This window comes from Neovison vison, chromosome 5 (genome assembly GCF_020171115.1).
Source record: "Neovison vison isolate M4711 chromosome 5, ASM_NN_V1, whole genome shotgun sequence".
NCBI classification, from domain to species: Eukaryota; Metazoa; Chordata; class Mammalia; order Carnivora; family Mustelidae; genus Neogale; species Neogale vison.
The window spans coordinates 3234517-3256626 of record NC_058095.1 but is presented as its reverse complement, the minus strand read 5'-3'; the positions used below and the strand labels follow the sequence as shown (position 1 = coordinate 3256626).

Below are 22110 nucleotides of genomic sequence, written 5' to 3'. Positions count from 1 at the left end.
GTCTAAATCACTTTCCAAAGAGTGAAAGGTCTGACTTCCAGATTTCATAAACCAGAATTTAAAAAAAAAAAAAAGGAAAAGAATCGAAGGAACAGTAAGAATTACCATATTTTCACTTTGCTAAGTGCAGATTTTTTCCCGTGAACTACCATCCACAATCACTGTAACTACATAAAATTAAAATACTTAAAAATTTTTTCTGTGGAAGCATTCAAATATGTACAAGTTGGTGGGAACAACACAGGGACCACCACGTTCCCCTTATTCAGCATCAGTAATTGCTGCGCAGGCCCACTCCTGATTCCTCTCCTGTCCCCACATTACTGACAGCAAATTTCAGATATATCATGCCTCACAGCCATAAATAAAAAGTATACCAACAACAAAATAAATGGGGGGCATGATGAACATGATCTCAGAATAAAAGCCAATTGGTAAGGTGAAGCTTCCAGTCTCACAAAAATCTTGTAATATCCCTGTCTTAGTCAAAACTCGTACCTCCACGTGGACAGACGGACATGGGTCCAAGGGCAAATGTTCGGGAACTAAACAGCAAGACAACAAACAGAACTCGGCAGATAATAACCCAATTTATTTCAAGAGAAGAGATTTAAAGAACATCTATCCCACAGCCTACTCCTCACGGTGGAAGTCCGAGATTTTGAGCAATTTTTCAATTTCTGACAAAGATCGACCTCTATGTCACCAGTTCCACCCAAAACATCAACAACCACCAAAAAAATGTGCTCTCTCTGAGGTGTAGGAACCCAGAGAAAAATGTCCTTGTAATCAGCAGGCCCTCGGATGACCGTTTGACAGGACGCGCTTCAAAAACCCGGCAAGGGTGCTCCCTCGGCTCCCTCCACCCTCCAGGAACAGCTCAGGCTCCTCCAGGCCCATTTCTACCTCCCGGAGGAGGAAAACAGCATCCGCAGAACACCCTTCAAGCATATTCTCTCTCCCTCCTCCCTCTAAATGCACTTTTCCGGGATGAAATGCACCCAAGACTCACAGGGTCAACCACGTGCTGGTGGGGGAGGAGCCCAGATGGACAGAGCCTGGGGCCTCTCAGGGGCACTTTCACAGGGGCCTCGGGTCCGCAGAGCCTGCAGGACACCGGTCTCCAGCCGGGAAAGGGTAAGCAGAGCCTCCCTCTCCTTGGAGGCCTGGTTCTAGGCGTCTCTTACAGAAAGCAGGCTGGCCACCATGCTTTCCTCTCTCATCTGTCTCCGTTTCAGAAGCTCCTCTGCCTAGCCCCTAGTACCCCAGGGGAGGCTCAACTCTCCCGAATAAAACTCGGGGTACTTTACAGCCCCACAGCTTGTCCCACCCACCCACATTCACCATAACCATGACCCTGAAGAAGGTTACCCTCTCCAGAGATAAGTCTTTCCCACATTTCTTACTAAAAGGGGAGGAAAAATGAAATTTCAGCAGTGCTGCCCAGCAGAACAGGCTCTTCCAGATTTTGACTTAAGGCATTCCAGGGGAAGTCTGGGTCCTGCCCTGGTGATGCTTCCCTGGGAAACGGCTGTGCCCGAGACCGACAGAGACCACTGCCGTCCCCGATTCCCCGGGGCTCCTGGCTGGGGCAGCTCTATCGCCCACCACTGGTCGCGGTTCCCCGGGAACAGCAAAGAGCGCGCCTCCCCGACCCTCTCTGCGGACCCCCCAGCCCCTCGCGGAGACTGCGCAGCCCTGGGCCTTCCCTGCGGATCCTGAGTCCTTGCGGACCGCGCGCCCCTGACCTCCCCGCGGACCGCCGAACCACTCAGGGACCATGCGCCCCTGACCTCCCCGCGGACCTCGGAGCCCTCGCAGACCGCGCGCCCCTGACCTCCCCGCGGACCCCCAAGCCTCTCCCGGACAGCACGGCCCCGAACCCCTCGCTAACGAAGTAGCCTTGGGCCCTCCCCACGGGCCCCCTCGCCCCTCGCGGCCGCGCGCCCGCCTCTGCCCCGGTGCGCCCCCGTGCAGGCCGCACCTTCCCGCGCCCCCGGCCCAACCGAAGTCCTTCACCCGGCCGGACGCGCAGTCTCCCGTCGGCCTGCGCGCCGCCGACACCCGGCCCCAGCCTACCCGGCCCTCGGCGGGCCCGGCTGCAGGCCCGCGGCGCTGGCGTCTACTCGGCCCGGGCCCCGCACGCGCACCATCCGGGCCTCGGGCGCCTCACACACGTGTCACGGCGACGCTTAAAGGCGCCGCGACTGGAGGCCCGCGCTGCGGGACTCGGAAGGTCGTGGCGGCTTTAAGAGACGGGGCTGGCTGCGTCCCCGCTCCCTGGGCCCGCCCACAGCCGTTCTACGTGTCCGATACGTCACGCTGCTCCCCGCGGGCCCCCCCCAGCCTACGCGACGACGCAAACACGCAGAGCCGGAGTTGCCCCGCCCCCCAGGCCGGAGCCCAGCGCGTTCCCGGAGAGCACGTGAGGCGGCCGCTTCCGGGTCTGCTGCGGGTGTGCGGCGGCCGCAGCCTCAGAGCGCGGGCTCCTTGCGCGTGCCGCGTGCAGCGGGTGGCGCGGGGCTGGGCCTCACTCTCCGGAGCCCTTTAGTGGCCTAGACGCGGACGGGGAGCGATGAGGGCAGCAGGGGAGGCCGAGCGGAGCTGTTGCGGTGAAGGGTGGGGGCGTAGGGGGATGTGGCCTTTGACTTCGGAAGTGTCCGGGCCGCGCGGGCGCTCGCAGTGCCCAGCCCCCTTGCTGACCGCGTGACGATTACCTGAGGCTTCCGGTGGCGTGCTGGCAAATGCGCACTGCTCCTGCGGCGTTTCTAAGGCTCCTTTTCACCCAAACCGATCCTTCCCGACCTCCCTGGCTGGGGTGGGGGGAGGGGCGCGCTCCGAGCCCGACCCAGGCCCTGGCACTCTCACGGGTACAGAGGGTGGGCATAAACGACTGCCCCCAGACTACGACCTCCTGCACACGACGCGGTCAGCCCGGTCTTTCCTGGGGTGGAGGGGGGTCTGGAGGGGGTGGGTGAGTTGCTGGGGGAGCCCGCGCCCCACACAGTCCCCATACAGTCCCTGCCGTTGGGGCTGGGGATGGGAGGGTGACAAGAGGTGTAACCCGGATAGGATTCACTCTGCACTTACGACCCGGGTGCTGGTGTCTTGCAAAAGCAAACGAACAGGAACAACACTGTAGGGGCCTGAGCCCCTGAGTCCGAGCCTTGTGAGAACCCTTAAAAGTTTAAGGTGACGATGTGTTCCTTGTGATAGGTTCTGTGCCCCATCACTGAATCCGTGAATCGTTGAAATCATTGAAACAATGATTCAAAGACAGGTCTCACGTCTGACACTATGTATCAGTCAGTGATGCATAGTGTGAGGGCAGGTTGGAAGGGGCTGAGGACACGGGGGTTTATCCCAAAACTGCCCAACCAATGAGCAGGTTGCTTTCTAGGCCTCCCTTTCCTCGTCTGTGGAGTAAAGGCGGTCCCCAGCAGGTCTTGAGAAAACTGAAGACAATTGCTTCCATTGCTGAGCTGACACTACGTCTCCCATACCTAGTTGGTTGCTTTGCCAACATGATACGCTTCAGTTCCCACGGCAAGCCTACGGAAAGATACTGTTCCCGTTTTACAGATGAAAAAACTTGAGTGTGCACCATCCGTGCAAGCAAGCAGTGTTGTGAGGATTTCGACGTGGGTTTGTCAGGCTCCCAAGTTCACACCCGTAGCCAAGCCCTCAGAGGAGCCCCCAAGTTCTGATGAGATGACAGCCTGGGAGTGTAATCTGAGACCTAGACGTTGGGAGGAGCCTTTGGCCAGCCACATTCCTACCCTAACTCCCTCTTAGGATTCTCTCAAAGAAGCCTCAGATACATTCACATGGGCCTTTCCTAAAGTGCTCAGTCTCAAATGCTACCAGAGAAATGCAAATTAAAACCACACCGGGGGCCATTTCACACCCACTAGAAGAGCTAAAATTAAAAAGACTACATGTTGGAGAGAATGTGAAGCCAAGTAGACTCTGTAAGACGGCTGGGAGTATAAATGTGCAAGCATTTTGGAGGGAAAAGTTAGAGGTTTCCTGGAAGGAACAAACACCCCTGAGCCCATCCATGGCTATGGCTCTCACTACTCTAACCAGGCCTGTGGTCCTGTAAATGCCGCATGTGCACATACAGACCTCGCCTCCCCCCCCCATCTTTGGAAAGGTGGGCCCAGGAAGGGCCTGCTGGTTGTCTCCCTGCAGGATTCACAGGCACTTCAAACTCACCATGCCCAGAAACGGGGGCATCCCCCCACCTCCCCTAAGCTGCCTCTCTTTTTATGCCCTGTGCCCCCTTGGGCTGCTGTGCTAGAGTTCAGATCCTTGCCCTTTCCTGCTTTCCAGGCTCCCTGGTGTCCAGGACTATCTGGCCACTGGGGGTCATTGAGAGACTGGAGGGCAGAGGACAAGAGAGGCAGGACCTTCCTCTCCCTCCTTCTCTGCTTCAACTAGAGAGGTGCACAGTGGTTCCAGCCTCCCGCCCTCTCCAAACCCTGCCCTCCATGGGCTCTGGTCGGGAAGTGCTAACAGCTGCTGGTTGTCCTCTGGTTGGGCTGCCATCACGATGTAACCAAGCCCGGCATTAACCCCCCCTGTTTTAAAGGCTGTACAGAGTGGTTTCGGTGTTCTGATTGAACTCAGGTTGATACAGACCCTAACACCCACTTTCCTGGCCAAGAGCATCCTGGTCTCCTCTTTCCCAGGGTGCTGGGATCAAGCCCCACATAAACCTCCCTGCTCATCAGGAAGCCTGCTTCTCCTTCTCCCCTCCCCCTGCTTGTGTTCCATCTCTTGCTATGTCTCTCTCTGTCAAATAAATAAAAATATATATGTATGTTCAAAAGGCCTACCCCAAAACACTGTGCGCCTGTCTGAACCGTTCCCCATCCCCTGAAGCTGATGGGAAAGTCAGGCTCTCCTTAACCTGGTCTCTAATGGCCCCTGGAGGCTGGCTCCTTGCCTGCTTTTTCTTCCTCATCCCCCCGCCACTCCCAGATCCTTTAGCAGAACTAAATCCAAATGCCCCCTAGGCCCTAATCAGGTTATCTCTGCTCCAGGCTCCTGATGGTCTTTGGCCTAAATTCCCTTTCCTACTTGCCCTTTACAGCCTCCTCAGGCACTACCTCTTCCAGGAAGTCTTCCTGGATTTCTTCCATCCCTGCCATTGGGGGCAGGTGTTGCCCCGGGCCTGCTGTACATTCCATTTACAGATTCAGTTGGAATGTTCTTGTGACTTCTCCCTCCCCTTGATGATTGGTAAAGCTCTCACAATATCTCACGCATCTGAGTGCTTTGCAGGTACACAGTGCATAAATGTCTATGAACCCCAACCAAACAGAAAATGAAATGCCCAAGATGAGACAATGAATAATCTCTAAATCCAGAAGAAGAAAAGTAGAGAAACACTGAAGGTAAAAGAATAAAGTAGACTCAAAACTCAAAAAAGCTATAACCAAAATGAATCAAATGAGAATTTATTTTAAGAAATCAGGGTGCCTGGATGGCTCAGTGGGTTGGGCCTCTGCCTTCAGCTCAGGTCATGGTCCCGGGGTCCTGGGATCGAGCCCCGCATCAGGCTCTCTGCTGAGCGGGGAGCCTGCTTCCCCCTCTCTCTCTGCCTGCCTCTCTGCCTACTTGTGATCTCTGTCTGTTAAATAAATTTAAAAAAAAATTAAAAAAGAAAGAAAGAAAGAATGTACAATTAGGTGCCTGGGTGGCTCAGTTGGTTAAGTCACTGACTTCGGCTCAGGTCATGATCCTGGAGTTCTGGGATCAAGTCCCGCATCGGGCTCCCAGCTCCATGGGGAGTCTGCTTCTCCCTCTGACCTTCTCCCCTCTCATGCTCTCTCTCATGCTCTCTCTCTCTCAAATAAAAAAACTTTAAAAAAATTTTTAAAAAGAAATAATTTACAATTAAACAATGAATCTTGGAACACTGAAAAAAATAAATTAAATTAAAAAAAAACAGAAATAATGTACATTAACAGATTAACAGTATCCGGAACTCACCTGTGACTGGCCAAAGATGTGGGCTAATTTCTGGAGAGATCTAACTCGCGTCTCTCACCATAAATTAATAATTCTGACTTTTACATCAGTTGTTGTGAGTTCAGGTTCCTAGGAGTTGTTCTGGCTGGGCCTACACAACCCTAACAATTTCCGTGTTTCTAAACGCTGTCAAATTAAGATCCAAACCCTTCTCTGGCTGCATTCACCAAGGAAAAGCCACACGGCAGATTGCCAGAGTCATTTTAGACCTTCTCTCCTTGGACTATGGGTGGCCTGCTGTTGAATTTGGCCCACAAAGATCTTACTTTTTCATGAATATGTTTGGTGGTTTGGCCAAAAAGTAGCCAACAGGCCTTAAATTCCTGTGCTGGTCACTGGCCTGCCTCCTCCTTCCCTCCTGATGCAGTTTTCTCTCTTAAAAACAAACAAACAAACAAATGAAGTCAGCATCAACCGGCAGGTGTGCATTTTGTGTGTGCATAGACGTAGCCGTCCCCAGCTGCTGACACCGAAACCCTGCTTGAATCTTCACTGTCCCCATTCGTATCCCACTGCCCTCAGGACACCTCCCCTTCCTTGCCACAAACCCATCTCCCTCCCCCAAATTCACCCCCACCCCCACCCCTTGGCTTCTCGCTTCATTCTTTCCTGTTTCGTTCCTTTCCTTATGACCCCTGCATTGTTCTCTGTAACACGATGTTACTTCGCACAGCAGAGGTTACTCTGCTTTTGAAGCAAGGCATGTATCCATGTTTGGCTCAGGACTGATTCTATGCATTTTTTAAGAGTGTGCAAGACCTTCTCTTTTAAATCCCGGTACCACCTCGCATTGGACCCTCTGAGCTCCACCGCCGCCCAGGGTTGCCCAGAGAGCAGGTTCTGTTAGACTGTCCCTTGCCGTGTCTGGGCCTGCCTGGGAAGGAGGTGGGTCCAGGCCCAGGGGACCCAGGCCAGAAGCTGCCTGTAGTGAGTTCAACAGTGACTAATTCTCTCCAGAGCCTGGAAGAGGAGGTGCCAGGTATCACTCCTAAGCCAGAGGCTGAGCATCTGCCAGGCATCCCTCCCTCCTCTTTCTGGCTGAAAAGGAAGGACCCTGAGGCTTCAGAAGGTGGTGGGGACAAGAGGGCAAGAGCCCAGGTCCCTGAATCGGACGCGGAAGGTCACCCAGAAGACATCCCCACTGGTCTTGGCAAAAAATGCCCTGGGATGCTGGGTTTGCTATGGCACCCGGCATCTCTGTGGCTGGTATACTTTTGTTCCCAGATCATAGGAAGTCAGAAGTCTTTTGGGCCCTGGGCGTTGTGGGCTGCTGCATCCAGTGCCAAGCCCTAGCATCTGCAGTGGGGGGGGGGGGGATCAATGCACCTGGTGTACCTGGGGAAGGTGTTCTACAATGACAGGAGTCACCACACCCTGGTTTTCTCGGGGCAGTCCTGGTTTATGCCTATTGATCCCCTCTTGGAAAGCACCTTCCTTCTCTCTCTAAAGTGTCCCTGTTCAGTCCCAGCCCCAGTGGTTACTGGCCGGGTGCCCAGGAAACTGACCTCTCGAGGCCTCAGACTCTTTATCGACCAACGAAGAGAGATGAGGACACAGACTGACACAGAATTGGCAAGTGTCACCCAGGATAATGGATTTGAAGCCCTTGATGCCAGTCCTGACATGGACTAAACGTGAGCTTTGACTGGGGTTACTATCATTAGAATGATTTGCTAAGCAGTCGCCCATGGGGGTTTAGCATCAGCGTCTCCAGAGCCTGGGGAGAGGTCGTGAACAGGAAAGGGGCAGAGCATGTATGCCAGAGTCCCACTGCGGGCCTGGGGCCGCTCTCCTGCAGGAGGCCTGCGTCCAGGGTCGGTGTCTGGGAACTCGGATTTCCGGAGGGATCCCCCATTCTCTGGTAAGAACGGATCCAGGGGAACCTGCCCTGTTCAGTCGGTGGAGTGTGTGACTTTTGATCTCGGGGTTGTGATTTTGAACCCCATGGTGGGTGTGAAGCCTTCTTAAGAAAACAAGAAAAGACAACAAAAAGGATCCTGTGTCTCAAATGTTCGTTTATGCGGAACACCTGCTTTCCTTCTGGGAGGCTGGAATTCTGCTACACACTGTGCAGAGGATCCCTGCATGACCGGCACCCAGTAAACACCCCGGGGCTGGGTCTCTGTTGAGACTCCCTGGCTGGAATCTTACACCTGGATCTCCCCTCCCCCCACCCCCCTACAAACTTTGCTTGAAGGGGTAAAGCCAAACATCCTGAGTGGGACAAAAATAAACATTAAGCTTTGGGCTTTCCTTCTGGGTCCCGTATGCAGCATTGCCTCTGCCTCCCATCTTGGATCCCATCCTCTGCATTGCCCTCCACCGGGCACCCCGCCGTTCAGCCAACTCAGATTGGGATTTGCCTCCCTTTTTTGTTTCACTTCATCAGAGAGGAATATTCCTCTCCATCATCATCATGGAATGAAAAACGGATACAGTCGGGGTTCTGAATGTCTTTTTTCTCTCCCAGTTTGTTTCCCAAAGGAGAAAATCTGCTAGCAGAGCTGATGGTTTCCCCAAATCAAAGGGCTGCCTTTCATGGCGAATGACTCACAGCAACCGAGTGGGGCAAGGCGAGCTGTGGGTCAGCTCTGAGCTCGAACCCGAGACTAAAGATAGAACCTGTTCATAAAGTTTCAAATCTGTGGTAACAGCAAGCTGTCCATAAAAAAAAACTGACCCTGATAAAACATCTGTAGCTCCACAGTTTGGTCGTTGAGTTGGATCAGGGGAAAGCTAGCGGTGTTCAAACTTCTAGAGGTTTTAACCAGGCCCGGTGGCTGGCCCCGGGACCCTCCACGTTGGATCCTAGGGGGTCTGTTGGGAGGTTCGGACCCGAGTCCCCGTGCACATTCCTTTCCACAGGATGAGCGAGGCTGGGGGTGGGGGGAAGAATGGCGTCTGGAGACCCCCTAACAGTCTGCCCAGCCCACATGTGGGTCCTCAAACCGATTCAAAATTGTTTGCAAGGACAGAGAAAGCTCAGATAATAAGCAGGTCATGGGAGCGTGGAGTTCGTCAGATCATTCTCTGCATTTTTTTGGTTTGTTTGAAAATTTCCATAATGAGAAGTGTTTCGCAGAAGTCACATTTGACCTAAATTATATATATGTAAATATGTAAAAATGTGTACCCAAAATACATATGTAAATATGAAAAAGAAAGTACATGGTTGGCCGCCATCTGGTGGGTTGTCTATTAGGACCCCATGGAACCTGCAGGTCTGGAGGGGCACGAATGTCAGGGAAGGTCATTTGCACGACACGTTCAAGTTTAACTTATGATGGGGCCATCTTTCCTAGCTTAAGAGGCAGGTGGGGAGGGGAGGAAAACCTGCAGAAAAAAGAGCCTTCAGAACCACTGCCATGCATGGCCCTCGTTAGCATCCCGATGCAAGCCAATGGACCGTAAAAAAGCATCGAAGAGACCATGGGAGATGTCTGAACACTGACTAGATACCAACGGGCCTCTCTTTCTCTTGGGGACACATGTCCACCTCCACAGGACAGGTTCCTTTGGAGGTGTTTGGTTGCTAGGTAGGAAGCAGCGGCTCCCAGCATCAGACAGAGCTACAGAGACAGAGCCAAGGTTCTTGATAATACTGTTTATTGTCCATTGACAGAGCGATCACTCAAGAATGATACAAAGTATCAGAGACATGCACAGTCTGCTTGTCACCGTTCAACAGCTCTCACGTGTTCCCAGCACAGGAAGGTCTCAGACTTCATATTCCAGCAAAAACGCATTGCCCAAAAGTTAAAAAACAAAAAACAAAAACAAAAAACCAAAACGAAACAAAACCAAACCAAACCCAAGCAAAAACAAACACAAACAAAGCTTTAAATTATGGCAGCAAGTCCGATATTTCCTAATACTTATCAAGCAAAGGTTTGAAAAGAACTACAATGTAAACTTCACTTTCAATATTTCGAGTTGCTTGCATGGAGACAAGAATGGAAGGAGGAACGAGCAGTGCATAGAACAGAACATAAATTAAAGGATGCCGAATGGAGAGCCTTCAACTACACGCACGCTGTAATTGTTGACTCTGATGGTATTTGAGTGGCTTTGTCTCTCGGCTGCCACTGGGCACTTTCTCTTGCATTTTTTGTTTCTGTTTTTGTTTTCTGCTCAGTGTGGCTAGAAGACCAATGTGTGTGGACTGAGTATAAAGGCCATCTTTTAGAACCAACCAACTCAAAGATGCTTTACTCTGTAATGATTTGAACCAGAGAACAAAAGGCAGCGGCTGGAGGAAAGCAACCACACTCAAAGAAGGAAAGAAAAGAGCTGAAGGCATCCACCACCATAGGCTAGCTAGCACGCCATGCTTTCCATTCTGGGTCAAAAGCTTCCACGATGCAGAAACCTTAAAAAAAAAAAAAGTGCAAGGCTAACACCTACCAAGGGTAATAAAAGACACAGCACAGGAATGATTACAACTGATGTCAGAAACAAACCGAAACAATTAAAAAATCAGCAGAAACAGGAGTAAATGTTACATATGATAACACCATACAGGAAGCAAACGGGGAGGGGTGTTATATTGATTGGAAGGGTCTGGTGTTCTTGTATATACTGAAATCACATGGACTGGTCCATTATGACATCTTACAAACTTTCTATCACTGTACAGCATGAAAGTACCCTCGATTCAGGGGCTGATCCCTGGCTATCCCCCTAGTCTGCCCTAGAAAGGGAAGTCATCAAAAATCTGTGCTGACCGGGTCCCGGCAGGCATGGGGGGCTACACGCCATGTGGGGGTCAGGGGTCTTATGGGTGGTTTGGGGTCACCGCAGAGTGGAGCAATGCTTAGAACGTGGTGACTCGAAGTGTTCTGCAGGAGGAGGGCGCACAGGCGGACACACGTGGGTCTCCGCGTGTGCTCGCGTTGGTGTGTTTGCCTAATTTGCAAGAAAAACTCAGAACAGTTTATACCGTACACAAGTCGGAAGCAAAGAGGACTTTTTGCTGAGCGATTTCTGCCTGCATTAACCCCCAATTTACCGGCAGCAGAAAGCTGTGCTTGGGGAACAGGTTCTCTAGTCCCCTAGGATGCTTCTTTTTTTTCTTTTTTTTTTGGACTGAGAGATGGAATATCAGAAACCTAAGTGGAGGCTGGTACAGCTAGGATTTGGGTTCACAGATTATCTGAGAATTCATCTTTAGAAAAATGAGATGTTGGCCGCAGTAATCCCAGAGGCCTGGAAAGAGATTCACCGAACCCCCCTACCTCCCCAATTTCTCCCTTCCTGGGTAAGACTTCACAACATGCCCAGCTACTTTCATTCCCGAAATCACGCCCAGCACAGTGACTGACTGTCTTTGTGGAGGGGGTCGCGGTAAGGCTGTGGCACCAGGTGCATTGGGGGACACAGCACAGCCTAGTTTTTCGATGTCTTCAGGATGTGCAAACAGAACACAGCCAGCCCGTGCTACCGGCTACACACAACCCCGTGCAAAACCAATGTGTGCGACTCAGCTGGGTGCCCGATGCCAGGAGGAGGAGAAGGAAGAGGAAGAGGGAGCCAGACTGACTTCAGAAGCCTGGGAGTAAATGGCAAGGGGAGCCAAGTGTCCCCCCAAAACGTCCACCCTCAGGGCAGAATGCCATGGACTCCCCCAGAGTTGGGGTGTGTGATGCGGGGAATGAAAAGGATTTGGATGAAGGGGAAGCTTGTCGCCCACATCGTACAAGGGCCTGGAGCCTGGCTCCCATTGTGGATTCATGGAGTTAACAGGGGCTTCTTCAGGAGTGAGCCACTGGTCCAGGACTGTATTTACGGGAGTCACAGGTACTGGGAGCCCGTGATGGGCACAGAGGAGACAGGGGCACTTGCAAGGGGCAGGGACTGCTGCCTTAGGGCCAGAGGTGTGGAAGCTGCAGGAAACGAGGGACATGCCCCTCTCGAGATGAAAGGGACCTGGTAGGCCTGCTACACAGTCTTGCAACGACCCTCAAAACGTTTCTGCAAAACGCACATTTCCAGGCTCTGCCCTGACCAGGCCTGGGGGACTCCTACGTACGGGACACCCACTCTGTGTTTGTGACGGTGCCAGGGCTGGGCCCGTGCGTCCTGCCGTGCCTGCACCCAAGGATGCCCAGGCTGGCGGACGGGGTGTGGGACCACGACCACTTTTCAAGGGGAAATGGGGGTAGGAGGAGACTCACACTAATTTAGACCCACTCGGATGACTGTTTTATTCATGCTGTTTCCGGGAAGGGATGTCAGAGCTGGACCAGTCGAAACTCTTGGAGGCTTTTCCGTTGGCCAGAGGGGTGCTGTCGGCCTGCTTACGGGTCCTCAATATCGAGAAACTCCTGCTTGGGGGGTGCCGCCCCGCGGTACCACGCACAGGAGCCGTCACTTCTCTTGATGCAGGCGAAGAACTTGGCCTGATGCCCGTTGATGTTCTTCTCCGTGACCCAGTCCATCCAGAGGCACTCGTCCGGAGACGAGATGTAGCACGGGATCATGGGGCAGCGCGTGATCTAGGAAGAGGGACACGGGGGCAGATCCGGTCAGGGACCGAGGCCCCACACAAGGGAGCATTTCCAGAACCCAGCCACGAGCCCAGCAATGACGTTCAAGGGCAGTTTGTCGAGAATGGATGACCACATGAGCCGAGCGGCGGGGGAGGAAATGGGAGCTCTAGTTGAACCTGCTCCATCAGCTGCCTCTCCTGAGTTCCCCCAGACTCCAAACAGCAGCAGGCAGCCCACCTGGGCGCGGGGGAAGGGGCCTGGGGTGACCCTCAGGCACTGCCCCCACACCCCCCAGCAGCTGTAGGCGCCCCCTCTGCTTTGGGCCACCTTGTCTACCATATCTGGGCGTGCCACAAAGGCCTCAGTGGAGCGCCACCCTCCTGGGAGGAAAAGACAACCACAGAGGCTCCCAAATTTCCCGGAGCTAGGCTCCAGTCACAACAAAAAGGACAGCGTCTTGCTCTGAAGCACGCTTGGGCCTTGAGGGGATCGGAAAGGGAAGAACTCGTTTTTTGTTTTGTATTTTTAAATTTAAATTAAACTAATTAACATACAGCATATCCTTAGTCTCAGAGGCAGAGGTCAGTGATTCATCACTCTTATGTAACACCCAGCGCTCGTTACATCACCGGCCCTGCTTAGGGCCGGGCACCCACTCGCCCCCTCCCCTCCCCCCTCCCCTCCCGCTACCCTCAGGCTCTTTCCTGTGGTTCGGAGTCTCTGATGGTTTGTCTCCCTCTCGCGTTTCATCTGGCTCTGTTTTTCCCTCCCTTCCCCTACGCTCCTCTGTTTTGTTTGCTAAGTTCCACAGACGAGTGAGATCATCGATAACTGTCTTGCTCTGACTTACTTCGCTCGGCCGGACACCCTCGCCGTCCATCCAACGTCCTAGCAGGCGGCGAGGCCGCGTTTGTTTTGATGCTAAAGGACTCAGTTTTGAGTTCCCTTTGGCCGCGGCGCCGTGTGCTCCCCGGACCCATAGCAGTAGGTCCGGAGCCCCACTCCAGAGGAGCCAAGGGACCAGCTGGCAACGATGTGGCAGCTCTAGCAATGGCGCTCGCGGGCAAGAGGCAAGGCCGGCAGCCTTCCAGCCCCACGTCCGGTGGCAGAGGGGCCCTGGCACCCGGCGGGGCTTCCTGTGCTGGGGCTGAAGGCACAGGTGGGGGGCTGGAGGGCAGGGGCGGAAGAGGACCCAAGCGGGGGGCCGGGGAGATCGCACGGCCGGGGAGATCGCACAATCCACTTTACGTGAGCCCTGCTCTGGCTGTGTCTAGCCCCAACTCTGGGCTGTCTTTTTTCTTTTTTAAGATTTTTTTTTTTAAGATTTTATTTATTTATTTGACAGACAGAGATCACAAGTGGGCAGAGAGGCAGGCAGAGAGAGGAAGGGAAGCAAGCTCCCCGCTGAGCAGAGAGCCCGATGTGGGGCTCAATCCCCGGACCCTAGGATCATGACCCGAGCCGAAGGCAGAGGCTTTAACACACTGAGCCACCCAGGTGCCCCTTTTTAAAAAGATTTTACTTGTTTATTTGGGGTGGGCATGGGCAGGGGGTAGGGGGCAGAGGGACAGACTCCCTCCTAAGCAGGGAGCCCCATGAAGGCCTTGATCCCAGGACCCCGAGATCATGACCTGAGCTGAAGACAGATGCTCAAGTGACTGAGATACCCAGGCACCCCCTGGGCTGCTTTTAAGAAGGGGACGGGGTGTCCGGGTTCTCCATGGTCCCAGCGCATGGAAACGGCTGGGATGTTCTTTCCCAAGGCACTCCAGTCTTTGCACTGGTACGTCCCCAGAAAGCACTCATGGCATCCTGTAATCCCCACAAAATTCCTCCCCCTGGGAGGCTCTCCTTCCCAGAAGCTACAGGCCATGTGGCAAGATTGCAGGGACTTCTCAGATATCCCTCTGCAGCGGGCGCGCCTCAGGGCTCTGTCCCTGGCCAGACAGCCTCACTGGTGGAGAGGCCGTACCTCCCCAGAGCCCTGTTCTAAGGACCCCGTGGATGGAGAGGGTCTGGCAAGCCAGGGATCAAAGCCTGGCAGTCTCCCTGGAGATGGAGGCTCGACGGAAAGCCCAGAAAGAGGCGGCAGCGGCTTACCTTGCACTCACAGCCCATCTGGTACCTGTGGTTCAGGCTCTTCTTCTGGGTAGTACTCAGGGTGTCCCAGGGCACGATGAAGTCACACAGAGTGATATGCATCTTGCCGTTCCCCTCGGCCTTTCCTGAGGAGACAGGGGTCCTCGAGCTCAGGGCAGGCTACGGGTCCTCCTCCTCCCGCCGCCCCTCACACCCGCGTGTGGCTTGGGCACGTGCAGCTTGCTGCTCACAGTCCTGAGTGTTGCGGGCTGAGCTGCAGCCTCCCCGAAAGCCCCGTGTGGGAGCCCGATCCCCAGCACCTCAGAGATGTGCCTGTGTTTGCGGCTGGGTCTTTCCTGAGTTCGGTGAGATCATATGGGAGAGGACCCACATCCGATAAGAAAAGGCTCCTCATAAGACGAGATCAGGACCCAGAGAGGTACAGAGAGACAAGCCCTGCAGCCACGGGGAGGAGGCGGCCATCTGCGAGCCCAGGAGCGAGGCTCAGGAGAACCAGCACTGGGGCCGGATGCCGGACCCCCAGCCCCGGGGCCTGCTGGCGGGAATCGATCCCCGGCCCATGGTGCGAGCTGATGGATACACCGTGGACCATCTGTGTGGAGCAAAACGAACACCCAGAGCCCTCTGCAGACCCAAGAAAGGACAAAGGAAAAAAACCTCCCGTTTTCATTACAGCGAACACTCAGACGCGTTTCCTTCCCATACCCTTTCACATGCGTGTGTTCGCATGAAAGAGATCACACTGCGTGTAGATCATGCTGTTTCCTGTCTTATTTCTCACACGCATGTCCTCCATTTGATGTTGACCAAGCAAAAACATGGAATTCTATAAAATTGGAAATCGACCCCAAATTCCCTTCATGGTGGGGGGATGGGGGGGAAGTGGCACCGTTTGTCTTTTTGACCTCAGGCTCCTGATTCCACTCCCTGTGGACCTTTTTGCCACCAGTCCAAGCTCCCGCCAAGAGCAGGATACGGAAGGACATGGAGATGCGGTGCAAACTGGGCGTCTTCCACGGGCCTGGCTGCGGGGCTCCTGCTGACCCTGGATGTCGCATATAAATGACAGAGCCTCTCAGAACACTCAAAGGACACCTTTTCCGTACAAGTACAGTTATTAGGACTTGGTTGGGCACACACGATGTGAAAATCTGTTACAACATCTTCGTACATCTGCTTTGGAAAAACACACAGTCTTTCTTGGAGAGAAAAACAGGAATTAATTAAAACTTGTAACTGAGGGTTGTAGGTTTCTTTTTTCCTTGGGAGGAGAGGACTGCAGAAGAAAATTACAGTTCTGAACATGAGCGTCTCCTGGTGCCCAGCTCAACATGTGAACTTGAGTCATCAGCCCAAGAGGAGGTGGGCTGCCTCGGGCCATGTGGTCACTCCTGGGTCCGCTGCCAGCCGGGCTGAGTGGTTTACTGTGCCCCGTGATTTCTGGGTGGCCCATACCGACTCCAGGACAACAAGATGGAAAGCGTGTGCTCAGAAAGTAAACACCAGATTTGACCCAGAGCCATCCGACCAAGCTGGGGAAAGTAGTCAGCTCAGCGAGGTCCCCCTGTACCCGGTACGCTGGATTTGCCTTTTATGGATCTTAGACTCCACGGCCAGTTAGGAAACCCAGATGTGCTCCAGGTCACTTGCTTGCTCCCCACATTAAAGGCGGAACAGTGGAAGTGGATAGACACATAGTTACAAGCAGGTGTATCTTCAAACAAAATGTATCTTCTTCATTTTTATTATAAGCGGAGCCACAGTTTGGATGGTTTTGGTTGTAGCAAGCCTAGCGGAGGTGGGCTCCAGTTACTGGAACTGTCTTCTTGTTCAGACTGGGGACAATTTACTGGATCCGTGTGAAGGAACAGCCCAGGACACGTCCATGTCACGCGACGTTGCCACACCTCTGATGGCAGATATAAATGAGTGAACTTCCACGAGAATGTCGACATTCGCAGAGTAACTGAGTAACAGAGATGATCAGGCTCTCTGCTTTCAACTCACGACGCCTCATTTGGACACAGAAACCTCTTCCTTCCAGAAAAGAGGCTGAATAAAATAGATAAAAAGACTCTCCTACCACGTCCCCCGAAATAACACAAAGCAACCTCTCAAGAGAGTCGCTGCCAGGCTGCTGCGTGCAGCCTCTGCCCTCGGCTCTCGTTCCGGACCCACACTTTCTAAGCAGCCACGCGGCTTCCTCACGTGCCTCATGGTCAGTGGGACAGGGACGGACGTGAGCCACATACACAGCAGAGACTGCACGCCAGGGTTTCTGGCTGCTGGACATAACCCAGCTTCCTGGCCATCCCCCCCTGCAGTCCAGACGGTCCATCTCAGGGAATAAAGGGCGATGCCAAGGTCCTCAGAATCTCTGGGCAAGAGGCAGGACTGACTGACCATGAAAGGCCCCAGGAGATGACCACGATGTCCGGAGGTACCTCCGTAAGGAAGGTGACTGACCTCACCTGCTGGGGCTCAGCCCTCCTTTGTGTGTGCCGACCCACCACTCGGCACCTCTGTGATGAAAGGTCTGCCTCCGACCCAGGGCAGGGAAGGTTCTCGTTGCATGTCAGCTCCCAGCACTGACTTTCCACCGGCCCTTCCTGGGCAGCTTCAGAAACACTGATGCCCAGGCCGCTCCCCTGAAGGGCCTGCTTGGAACTGCTCTACGGTGCCACCTGAGGTTTTGGACTTCTAACAGATTCCCCGAGAAATTCCAACAGGCCGTGAAGGCAGAAGGCTGCTGGCTCAGATGCTGGGGAGGCAAAACGGCTAAAACCTTGATCTCACGAGCGAGGAAGCAGAGTGTCACAGACCTGGGAGTCAGGAAGACACGTCCAGCAGTGTGGCCCGGGCACAGGAGTGCCGAGAAATGCCTAGCCACTGGCTCCTCCCGGGAGAAAGTGCTCCAGCGCCCGGCACCTGCCCCAGTCTGTGTGGCAGACGCTTGCGCCCTGATTTCAAAGTACCAACGAGACATCAACCAGAATTTTTAACAATTGACGTGAGAAAGTGGGTCCAGACACACACCACCAAACCTGGGGCACACTGTCCATCTCTCTACTCTGTTTTCCTCATCTGTAAAATGGGGACCACATAACATGACCTTGGTTGTAAGAGATCGTAAGGATCAAAGGGAATCCACACGAGAAGCTTTCAGAGGCCATCAGGACCAGGGAAAGGGCGATCCTAGTTCTATTAACAGGGAGACTGCGAAGCTTGTTGCATGAACCCAGACCTGGGTCACCTTCCCTTCCCAGGAGCCCCCCCCCCAGAAGACCCAGCCGGGCCCGCCTGCCTTCCCCACGTGCTTCTACAGCTCTGCAGTCTGCTCGGCTGCCTCTAGAGGGCGGTGTGAGGAGCCGGAGAAGGCCCTCGAGGTGCCACTTTCCAAGGGTTATTCCCTGGAGACCAGCACAAAGCCTGGAGCTGAAAACCGGAAGCCGTTGATTTCTTAGGGCAACAAGTTCCCCGAACTATGGGAGGTCTCGTCTCCTTTCCCTCCTCTCCACAGCTTATCTTTCTGACCATAAAAGCAACGGATGTCATTTGTAAGATTTTGCAAATACAGGGACGTATCAAGAGGAGATAACACTGACGCTGCCCATTCCTGGCACATGCGGACCTGGTCCTCTCACAGCCCTCCCCGGGCACCTGCACCCCGCACCCCGTGTTCCCTGCACCTGCCTGCCTCGCCCTTCCCCGGTGTCACGGTGACAGCACCGTCAGGAAGGTCCCTGCTTCGTGATTCTGTCCCCATACCTGTCTCTCTGGTCAACTTTGTTTTTCTTTCTGTAAAAATAGTAGACACTGCAAATGTAAAATGGTGCAGCTGCTTTGGAAAACAGTCTGGCAGCTCCTCAAATGATTAAACATAGTCACCATATGCCCTGAAATTCTACTCCTACGCATCAGCCCGAGAGGGACGAAAACACAGCCACGCGAACGCTTGCTGATGAGCGCTGACAGCCGCGGCGTGCATGTGAGCCCAAGGGCGGAAACAACCCCAGGGTCCATCAGATGACGGATGGGGGGGGACACACTGTGGTCTGCTCAAAGACATAGCATTCGAGCATAAAAGGGAGAGAAGTTCTGATTCACGTTACAACGTGGATGAACTTTAAATAAGGTCACACTGAATGCAGTGCTGAGTGAGGGGCGTCAGACACAGGACCGCAGAGTCCACGCTTCCATCACAGGCCTCTGAAATAGGGAAACCCACGGAACCAAAGAAGAAAGAGACAGGAGCGTGTTGGGGCTGGGGGTTGGGGAATGGGGGCTGGGGAGGCAGAACAGCAGAAGAGTCGGGGTTCTCCAACGGTGGCCATGGTCGCAAGCTGCACGGATTACCCAAACCGCCGAAAGACGCCATTTAAAGGGGCGAATGGTACGCTGTGTGAGTCACAGTCAATAAAAGCTCATGAGAAAACATTTAGAAAAGTCAGAAGTGCTCATAAAAGAAGAAAAAAAGAATCTCCCACCCTCCCCAAGGAGAGGGACAGACATCTCAATGGAGCAACGAGCCAGGGACCCAGATGCCAGGCACAAGCATTTTAAGGGAGGGAGGGGGTGCTACCCAAGGAGAGGTGACCACCGTGTCCTCTGCCTCACTCACTCCTCACTGCATCTCCCCCTGGCAGGGACCCCCATGCGTATAGCATAGCTAGCCGGGGTCAGTGCCAAATCCTCCGGATCCTTGGATCTTTGCACCTGCTGCCCGAGACGGTCTCCCCCTCCTGAGCATTTGCTCACTGCTCACAGCACCCCCACCTCCAAAAACCCTGTCTTATTTTCTCTCGTTTCTCCTCCTGCCCCCACAGTGGGAGCCTGTGTGCACTTCCTTCCGGGAGAGCCCCTCCTGAACTCCCGTTATACAGGGCACAGGGCGAGGCATCTAGTAGGCACCTGCCTAGTATGTGTTTTTTTTTTTTTCTAAGATTTTTTAAAAAGATTTTATTTATTTATTTGACAGGCAGAGATCACACATAGACAGAGAGGCAGACAGAGAGAGGGGGGAAGCAGGCTCCCCACTGAGCAGAGAGCCCGATGTGGGGCTCGATCCCAAGACCCTGGGATCATGACCTGAGCCGAAGGCAGAGGCTTAACCCACTGAGCCACGCAGGCGCTCCATTTTTAAAGACAGAGAGAGAGCACAAGTAGGCAGAGCAGCAGGCATAGGGAGAGGGAGAAGCAGGCTCTCTGCTAAGCAGGGAGCCAGAAGTAGGCTCTATCCTAGGACCCCGCTTAGCCGACTAAGCCACCCAGCACCCCTGTGTGTTGATTTTTTAAATATTCTCAGTGGATGGGGGAAAAGTACAAATCATCCAAACAGAGAAACCCCCCAAGTCACAGAGACTCGGATTCAGAATGTATTTTTATGATTAAACTCGGACTGTATAATAAAATATAATGACAGATGCAAGGCGCTGCCCCTCCACACCTCCATCTCCACACACGCTGTAAGCTGGAGCCTGCTTCTCTAGGGAACAGCTCCACATCTGGCTCAGGCCTCCCTTTCAGGAATAAAACGCGAAAATTCTCACCACTTGATGTTCACCCGACCGCCTGTCTCCCATGGATACTGGTTTACTGTGTTTCCCCATCAAGTCACACGAGTTGCACTGTTGTGGGGGCCCGGGCAGGCGAGAACGCACCAGGACGTCTCGGATGGTAAGAGGTAGGGGAGCCCAGAGACCTCCCAACAGCCTTACGGGCTCAGGGCTCCCCCCGCGCCACAGCCTTGGAGGCCAGTCCCCACGAAGGTGTCCCATACCTAGCCACACACCCACCTGCAATAAGATATTCCTTCTTCCCTCCGACGTCCAGCGAAACCCCACACACGGCGGAGGAAGGGGCCGTGTAGATGAACTCGATGTCCTTGTCGGGGCCTTTGAACATCTGCAAGGGCCAAGATGAGATGTGAGCGGAGATGGCCGGAACCCCGAACGCGCCGACCTGCCCCCGTGGGACCCCCGGCGTGGGGAAGGGGTACAGAAGGAATGCAGGAGCTGGACAAGAAGGTGGCCATTCCCACTGCAGAGTGATGCTCTGGAGACGCTTGTCACGTAGTGTGGCAGCTGTCACCAGGCTGGGCACAGCAGGGTCCCCTGGAGGATCCCACCTCCGACAACACACGGGCTCTCCCTACCCCCGGCGAGGTCGAGGGTGTACGTCCAGGTGACTCTGACCCATCGTGGGGGACCACCGCTTCTGTGGAATCCCACAACTCTGACCGAGCATCGGCTACCTGACAGGAGAGGAACCTTGGCCTCCATGGCCTTGGACAGGACTCCGCAGGCCAACGGGGCCTGATGTCCCAGCTGCTGATCTACTGGGGACAAGCCTGCTGCCCGGAGGTGGGTGCACTGTTCCAAGAGCCTGGCAGGCAGTGAGACCGCCACAGCCAGGGGTTCCTGCGGCCCCACCAGGTGGGGACAGTGACAGGTGGGGGATGGGAGTATGCACGGAGGCTGGCCCTCCGCCCTGGCCATGGGGGCGCCGGGGGTGGGAGGCGGTGGAAAGGGGAAAGCACACACATGCTCCGGGACCACACAACAGAGGACGCAGGGCACATGTGCCCTAGGGCTTCACTCGTCCGCTGGAACCTTGCCGTGCCTAAGCCAAGGTCACTAGCGTGGGCTTTGGAGGGGAGGGGGTTGTTTCGATAAGCAGACCCCAACGCAACGGGGTCATCTCAATGGCCCAATAAACCAGCCTTGCAAGAGCTCAGTCCACCCCGCCCCAGGAAAGGGGAGGCCGATGGTGACGACAACGGGCTCTGCTAAACGTCTCCCGCCGAGGGCAAGAATGCTTCTCTGGGGCTAACACCTGCCTTTTCAGGACGCCTCGATGAGGTCACAAGAACAGAGACGTTTTCTCTCCCTTTCACAGAGACTCAGGCCCCGAGAGAGCAGGTCACCCCTCGAACGGCACGGATGCAACGAGTCAGTGTCTCGTTGACCTGGTAACATTCCCTGCCCGCGGACGCTTCTTTTTGTGACGAAATGAGAAACAGACAGCGACAATTCCTGTGGACAGCGCTGGCTCTCCAGTCAGAACCTAGGACATCCCTCTCTGCCGCAGACCAAGTTAGTGACCGTTGACAACGACCACTTTCCTCCAGGGCCGGTCCCGTCCTTCCTGCCTCTCCCATCCCGTCTCTGCGCAAACTCCCCGCGTCTCCTTGCCATACGCCCCGACACGAACCACATTCTGAGAAAACGGACCCCACCAGCTGCCCCTCAGTCGGCAGCCTCCACGCCTCCCGACCCTCTCTCACCCGGTGGACCCCCCCCCACCTCTGGCCAGGCTGCGGTCTCCAAGTCTTCCCCCACATCCTCTTTTGAGAAGCTGGTCCCCACCACACCTGCCCACAGGACTCCTCCCTCTCAGGATCTGAAGCTGACCACGCAATACTCGAGCCTCCAGCACTGTCTGGGGGCGTGAGGGGTCCCAGACACAGTGGCCAAGCTCTCTT

At 54.4% G+C, this 22110-nt stretch overlaps 2 protein-coding genes across 4 annotated transcripts in view; both read right to left on the bottom strand.

Moving 5' to 3' along the window:
* USP36 (ubiquitin specific peptidase 36) overlaps nt 1–2210 on the bottom strand; it is a 38005-nt gene extending 35795 nt beyond the window's left edge. For 2 of the 3 annotated variants that reach the window (XM_044247316.1, XM_044247317.1), the window contains exon 1: nt 1985–2069. The gene's annotated coding sequence lies outside the window, so the exon portion shown is untranslated. The other variant, XM_044247318.1, reaches the window with a different exon arrangement.
* A 7418-nt stretch (nt 2211–9628) lies between these two features.
* The window catches only part of TIMP2 (TIMP metallopeptidase inhibitor 2), a 44718-nt gene continuing 32236 nt past the window's right edge, over nt 9629–22110 (bottom strand). The window contains exons 3-5 of the mRNA XM_044247315.1: nt 20423–20531; nt 14628–14752; nt 9629–12533 (exon numbers count right to left, since the gene is read on the bottom strand). Coding sequence (XP_044103250.1) covers nt 12336–12533; nt 14628–14752; nt 20423–20531 — 432 coding nt within the window. The 3' untranslated portion in view covers nt 9629–12335. The remainder of the gene's footprint in view (nt 12534–14627; nt 14753–20422; nt 20532–22110) is intronic.